Source organism: Limulus polyphemus, unplaced genomic scaffold (genome assembly GCF_000517525.1).
Source record: "Limulus polyphemus unplaced genomic scaffold, Limulus_polyphemus-2.1.2 Scaffold2249, whole genome shotgun sequence".
NCBI classification, from domain to species: Eukaryota; Metazoa; Arthropoda; class Merostomata; order Xiphosura; family Limulidae; genus Limulus; species Limulus polyphemus.
Genome location: NW_013667859.1, coordinates 47,161 through 55,207, shown reverse-complemented (window position 1 = coordinate 55,207; position 8,047 = coordinate 47,161). Strand labels below are relative to the sequence as shown.

Here is an 8,047-nt window from a genome sequence, read left to right as displayed (position 1 = left end):
TACTCATTTTGTTAAATATGAATAATATAAATAATTACAATAGTTTTGTATCTTGAAAAATCTAAAGTAACCTGTGTGAAATGAAGCACTAGTCTGCATTTATCTTATTTTGTACCTTTAGAAGAGGTTAATGTGCATAAAAAATTAAATATGCCATACATTGAACATGAATGACGAGAACTAAAAACTCCTCTTTCAGCAGATATTTTAGAATAAAAACATAAACATAAACACAATTACTATACAGTTTGTGCTCAGCTAACCCACACAATAATAATAAGGAAATTAAGTATAATATTTAATTAAAATATAAAAATAAGTAACAACAATAAAAAAAACTTACCCAACAGTAGCCAGCCTAGTTCTGTCAACAGAGATGGTCTGACACTTAGAATGCAACTCCACACGAGCTGTAGACTCTGTTGCATCTTTCACAATACCAATGTGGCCTAGAAACAATAGATTGTAAGTTACCAGTACTTTTAACAAATGATCTTTATAATGCCAATACTTTGATTAGAATGAGATGTATTTAATACATAACTAAAACTATTAAGCATTAGTTTACTAACAAATTTAAACTTTCCCTGATGAGTAGCACTGACTACTAGAAACGTCTCAAAATATTTTTGTTAGGACTTTCCCATTACAGTTACAATATCTATGTATGCAGTCTCATATGTTCACTTGTTAATAACCTGTTTGATATATCTAATATAAAGTTCCTTACATTTGACACTTATATATATTGTACAATTAATTTAAAAAAAGACAACTATATCTAAAAAACTTTTTTTTTTTGCTATCTAGCCTTTTGTAACTAAAAGCTACTCTAATGAAAGAGTGGGTTAATGTGAAGTTTCATGGTGAAATATCCTCCTATAAAACTACAATTTTTGCAAGTGAAAACTGAACAGAATAGGACTTGAATCTGAGCTCTTATTCAAAGAGTAAATTAAGCTAGTGTACTCAAATTTAACAAGCTTCAGTGAACTTTATATTGGTCTATGGTTTAATAGGGCAAATAATAGCAGGATGTCTAAGCTATGCTAAACAGGTCTATAAATCTTGTAAACTTTATATGGACAATTACATGGAAGTTAGAAAAGTATGTTTTTCCTTATAATGAAATTTGTAGCAAAAACAAACCACAATATATCAATGTCACTTTACTAACACTGTTAAAACTGATACACTGTATGATGTCTTAGTAGCTGAACAACCAATTCACAAACCTTCCAACTATTCAACATTTCATGTTTATAACTAGATTTTGCTGGTTGAATGTTCGTTACCTGTACTCAAATATCCAACAATAAAATTTCATATTATATATCTGAAGTGCTTTGTTTACAGTAAATCAAAAATGATTACAATACTGGTAATAAAAAATTTACAGATTGTGTACAAAAAAGAATTATTCAAAGATATTTAATAATAATCAGTACTGATTGTATTCAAAATCATAGAGATATCGATAAAAATTGTCCCCACCATTCTGCTCCCCTATACAGTATATGCATAAAATCATTCTACGGTGAAATTGGCTATATCACACTCAGCCCTAATTAAATCTTTATTAAATTTCCATTTTGCTTCCTGTTTTGCACTTATAGACAATCCAAAATTTTTATTTATTTATATTTAGCATTATTAGTTTCTTTATTGATGAAAGATTCAAATATTCACTACTTCTTGTAAATATCTGTATCTTTTACATGATCCGAGTTGATTTCTCTAAAAAGTTTTTCATGTGATCACAATCTCCCAGAGTTCATCATGTTTCACATGTTCATTAGATTAGAGGAAGAAAAATGAAACATGAATCAATGTGCAAAGCACCATGACCATATCATTCTGAGTTGGCTTTGTTGATTAAGATCCCATTAACATTATGGTAAGGGATAAAAAACATATATATATATATATATATATATATATATTCTATTTTCGTATTCAGAGGTCGTAACTGGTGAAAATGCTTGTGCTTTGTATTCAAGCTGTTCATAACATAAGGAAAGCCCTTGAAAATATAAAAGATTTAAAACTCTGAATACTCAAATAATACATTTTGGTTCAAATATTCATTAAAAAGTACTTATTTGGATATACATTTCAGCTCTATTTATGTTAGTGATTCTAACTAAAATAGAATAACAAATAATTCTAGCAACTGAAACTGAAAATGTTCAAGCACACATGTTCTGCTTCTCTTTTTAGACTTTCAAGTAAACTTTTTTGCCTCTCAAACACATTCAGATGACAGTAATAAAATATGCATTTTCCATACTTTACAAGCACCTCATATTTATTTATATGAACTCACAAAATGTAGCTACCCACAAAACACAAACCTTTGTATGGCCCCTGGGTAATTTTGATGGTTTGCCCTATCAACTCGTTATCACGACGACCTCGTCCTCTGCCCATACCTCCTCCTCCTCCTCCACCACCACCAGGACCTGGACTGCGTCCCCCACCAGAAGGATGCATGGGACTGGTGATTCGGGGAGAAAGAGGACTGTATCCACCCATTGCTGGGGCTGGGGTAGGCTAAGAAGAAAAAAAAATTATGAATTGTTTATATTTATCTAAATAAAGTTACAAAACCCTATTAACTATCCACCTTGAGAATAGACTTAGCACACTCCATTCTAAAATACCAATTCAAGCTAAAAAACTAAAATATTCCCAAGAATCACATAAGTTCAACTGAATATTTCTGTTTGATTAACAAACCTTCTTATTAACTAACCAATAAAAATTTTTAACTAATTTCTCTTCTTTAGATTTCACACAATAAATAATATCAGTGTTTTCACTGTAAAAAAATGTAATACTTACAATCCTTTTAACATCAGCTTTGATTTCATAAAATCAAATGAGCTGGTCATGTCCAAATATGGCATTTCAGGTTAATTAAATAAGCCTTTTTAACTGATCAATTAGAAAAAAATGTTTTCAGTTACAATACTAAGTTGTCTGAAGAACTCAATTACTGTACAGATATATGCATTATTAGTCTAAGTAAAGAAATAAAATTTACCCTTGAACTCTTAACATTAACCCAAGAACTTCAAACATTATCAAACTCTGGAACTAAGCTCTATTCATTTTCCTTGCTGTTTCAGTAGCACAGAAATTTCTACTTGCACTATAACCTACCCTGAAAAATCCACTGTCAACTTTATAAAACTTATACTCTGGATTTGTAATTCATCTTTTAACTATAAGTTAACTACCTTAAAACTTCAATAATTATTTATCCAAGAACATGTACTTTTAGTTTTCCTAGAAATTCAAGTACTAATCCTAAAAATGTAAGACCTACATACAATAAAATTTCTAAGTACTAATAAACCTTGAAACTTCAACCACTATTAAATGACATACTTCAAGTGCTAATAATGAAGGTTCATACTTTACTGTTACTAAGCATCATACTCTGAATGCTACTTATCTTAAAACAACAAATATCACACATCACAAAATTTAAGATGCTACTAAATTTGTAATTTCATGTGTTAATAACTTGAAACTTCAAGTTTACAAATTTCATATTTCAAGTGATACCTACCCTGGAGCTTCCAGCTAGTGAAAGACTTCTTGTCTTGGAAACAAAAATTCCCCCATTTTCCAGCAACATGCGCGAGTGTAGGAAAGCGAAACTTCTATACAGATGTTTGATTTCCCCTTGAAATCCCTATGAAATGGTACAATCAAGTATTATTTGTAATTTTTGATGTTCACTTAATGTTTCAGATATTAGTTTCTTAACAAATGAAATTCTCACTAAAAGGTCATTTTAAGTATCTCTGAATGATAGAAAAACAGCTGTAAAGACATTAAAAGTAAAACTCAATTTCAAAATTAGATCCTATGAAGTATAAACATAAGCTGCACAAAATTCAAAGCAATTAAAAGTACTTTCTTAAATAAATCAGTTTATCAAAAAACTATATCATATATTATTGCTATTTTTTTATTGCAATGCTGGAGGTCATTCTCAAAAACACGTTGAATCAGATAGTCCACAACTGATTAAAATTTCTATGTTATGAATTATGATAATATAAATAATAAAACATGTTTCTCTTAAGACTTAAAATATGCTTGTAACTTTTAAGGTAATCTAGTTATCTGTAAGAAGATTTGTAAATCTATATAATTCTATATGTTTTTCATTGATAGTTTATCTTTGAAAGTGATAACAAGGTATGCTGTGTTTAGCATGTAAAGACACCGGATCTTCAATACATTTAGAAGTTGTTTCTGATGCAAGCAAAAATTTGAAAGGCAGGATGGGGGAGATATATATATATCTTTGAGGTGAAATACGTATTTTACAAAAACACTGATCACACATATATTTTGTTTTATATAATAAAAACAAAATTTTTAGAAAGTGTGTATCAAGTTTACTGTAAATCACAACATCCTTATAGAAATATTGCACAGTTTCATTAAATCTACACAAATGTCACTCTAATGATTCAAATGCAACAAGCAAATAAGTATTGGTTTCATTTTGATTTTCTTAAACTGCATTTTTTCAAAATGCAAAATTAACAAAAATACTGATATTCAGTATGAATCTTCATGTTAAAACTTTTTCAAAGTATTAAGACTTTAACAAAAATCCTGGAAAAACTATAAAGTTAATTATTTTCAGAGGAATAAATAAGCAAAGCATTTGAGGCATTTTATGGAAATTACAAATGCTTCTTGAAGAGAAAGTTGCGACATTAGGCAATTCTTCTTACCCATATAAACAGAAGTGATTGTAGATTAGAGAATAGATACAGAAAATTTTAACAGAAGTGATTGTAGATTAGAGAATAGATACAGAAAATTTTAACAGAAGTGATTGTAGATTAGAGAATAGATACAGAAAATTTTAACAGAAGTGATTGTAGATTAGAGAATAGATACAGAAAATTTTAACAGAAGTGATTGTAGATTAGAGAATAGATACAGAAAATTTTAACAGAAGTGATTGTAGATTAGAGAATAGATACAGAAAATTTTAACAGAAGTGATTGTAGATTAGAGAATAGATACAGAAAATTTTAACAGAAGTGATTGTAGATTAGAGAATAGATACAGAAAAGTTTATGTTAATTTTGCTAACTACAAAAATGAATCAACAAATAAAACGGAGTGATACATGCAAATAGGCAGTCATTTGACAACTTCTGATGATATCCAATTAGTGTCCAGTTTTGGTTTTAGTTCAAGGAGTCAGCAGTGATTCAGCAAATTTAAGCCAATTAGATGAAGAACCCACTTGTGAACTGGATATGCAATGCAACTTGATAAATCATAATAAAACATGGAAATATGTATAAAATGTCATGTTCTCAGATCCAAAATTGGTTCTCCCTGGCATTTCATGAGGCCAGACAAACCTACACCAGTTCTCCCTGGTGGTTCTAGAGGTCAGCTGAACCTGCAACAGTGGGAAGAAGAAGATACACCAGAAGAATGGCAGTGCTACAGTCAATCCAAAACCTCCATCATACACTCTTTTCAAGAATTCATTGCTATCCTCTCTAATCTAACAATGTATAATGGATAATGTGGGAAAATATATAATATGATAAAAGAGAACTCAGTTGTAAATGTAGTTAGATTTATTGGAGAAGTAACAGCCTTGTTGAAAGATATTTCATAAGAACTTCTAATCAGGATGACCAAACTGAATTAAACTGAACTATGTTGGAGTACATTTCACATAATAGCTTATTGGATAACTTGTTCAATTTAGTGTCCGAATTAATGACTCTTATAAAAGGTTGATGTTTTTGATGTAGAACTTTTTTCGAATGATTTTGGAGTTATTGATGTGGGAGATTATTGGAACTTTTGTGAATAAAACCTTATATGTTCTTGTATTAGATGTCTCTGAGTCAGTTCCTTCATTCTATACACATGACTGTCTTCCTGGATTTATAAACAAATTCTTTGTAACTTGTGAAAAGTCAATCCCAATGACTAGCTCTCTGGCTCACCTGTTACTTAAGTAAATATGTAGCATCTTTCGATTTTCATTGATGTTTAGCAAGTTCTTTATATTTTCCAATCTACTTATGAACATTTTAAACTAAAATTGTTAATGTTACAAATATTTTCAAATTTCATAAACTAAACAAAAAAGGCACTATAATACACACTTTGTCTAGAATATGGAAAAAAAATTATTATTAAATATTCTTACTGAGTGAGGCCCATCCACAACTTTGACAATATCTCTGACTTGTATTTGGTTCTGCTCTGAATCAAGAGCTACCGCTCTCCTAGTGTCTTTCTTCTTGGTGACTGACTGATGTTTCACATGTACAAGCTACAAAAACATAGAAGTTACAAGATAAAAATAAGCCTATGAATCACATAGTAATATAACCATCATCTTAAAATTATAGTATACACTACATGTACCAAGCATATCATTGTCTCCACATGTACTACACCTAATTCACTACAGGTAGAACACATGAATCAAAAGTTAATATCTGAAATTCAAGGTTTTAAATGTAACCAGATTACATATTGTATGTTGAGTAACAATTTCAGACTTAGGAATAGACTATTTTACTATTTAGCAGCATAATCTGTCTTAATGTGAACACAACCTATAAAGATATTTGCTTGGTGTGCATTTTTCTGGTGTATATTGGGAATGTAGAGTTTAGGAACACTTCATGGTCTGTTACTTTATACTTAAAAACCAAACAATCAGAATACCTTTCCATGCATATTCAGAACTTGAAAGTTTTCTTTCTCTAGTCTGACTATCACCCCAACTGTTTGAGCACTATAGACAGAAATATGAAAACAGAAAATAAAAATGCTTTTGAAAAACTAACATATTAAAGAATATAATCTTAATAAGTTTAGCCAGATGTTTACACAAGAAAAATCAATAACTACACATACTCTGCAAACTATTTAATGGTTTAAAAAAATTAAAACTTAGGATGATATCAGATGAATAGAGACAGAGGATGGTGCGTAAAATTTTAATTATTTTATCTTTTATCCTATCTTTTTGTTATTTCACTCGGTAACCTTGACAGAACTATTGTTTACTACTTAATATGTCAAAAGCATGCTGTACAAATGCACATTATAGATTTGAACAGAAGTTATTATTTAAACCAGTTGGAGCTTTGTACTGTCAGTTTCAGTTTGTGTTTCAGCAAACGCTCCTGAAGAAGCTGTAAAGCAAAATGTTGAGTGGTTAATTAAATAAAAACAACATTTTGGTGTTATAAGGTCATTTATTTCTAGTATTAACTCTCTCAATACGGGCTCGGTCAATTTGACCAACCATAAGACCTCTTTTTACTCGTACAGTCTTTATAGATTTGATAATACCAACTTTAATATAAGCAGTCTTTCAGTAAACATAAAAAAAATCATATTTTTTTTGTGAAGTATTTTTAATAAACTAAAAAAAGATTTGTCCGTGAATATATCGAGTATTTGTGTTGAATAATCCGTGTGAAAAGTGATTTTCATGTTATAGATTAAAAATACTTCTCTTTGTCTCAACAATCTCAAATTTCATTTGTGTAATCTCTAAAATCTCCTAAATACATTTCAAGTGTTTTCAGTAAAACTTTATATTTTATCTGTTCATTTTCTCTACCTTAACTTTATACAAGGTTGGTCAATTTGACCGACCTCGTAACCACCAAAAAAAAATTGAAATACATCTAAATTACCCTCTTTTTCTTTTGTGAATGACTTCAAATATAATATAAAACTACATTCGTTTATCCTAAGTAGCTTTAAACTCACAACAGTATACATCTATTTATAATTAAATTTTATTGTTTTATTGCTCTTTGAACTGTGTCTAAATATTATTTGAACCGTTATAAGTTGTAAATCACTGGGGGAATGTGCAGCTCACGTTATGCTATAGAATTACATTACCCATGAGCTACTCAGAGCTGCTCGCATGCATGAATCGTGAAATATTTTTATTATTATTAATTATTTTACCTAATCTAACCTTAACTAACCTAAAGAGATCCATATT

At 29.6% G+C, this 8,047-nt stretch overlaps 1 protein-coding gene across 4 annotated transcripts in view; it reads right to left on the bottom strand.

Moving 5' to 3' along the window:
• LOC106466405 (transcription elongation factor SPT5-like) overlaps nt 1–8,047 on the bottom strand; it is a 74,795-nt gene that overhangs the window by 20,727 nt on the left and 46,021 nt on the right. For all 4 annotated transcript variants that reach the window (XM_013926693.2, XM_013926692.2, XM_022394406.1 and 1 more), the window contains 5 exons: nt 6,745–6,814; nt 6,218–6,343; nt 3,578–3,703; nt 2,355–2,553; nt 344–449 (listed from right to left, as the gene is read on the bottom strand). In XM_013926693.2, coding sequence (XP_013782147.1) covers nt 344–449; nt 2,355–2,553; nt 3,578–3,703; nt 6,218–6,343; nt 6,745–6,814 — 627 coding nt within the window. The remainder of the gene's footprint in view (nt 1–343; nt 450–2,354; nt 2,554–3,577; nt 3,704–6,217; nt 6,344–6,744; nt 6,815–8,047) is intronic.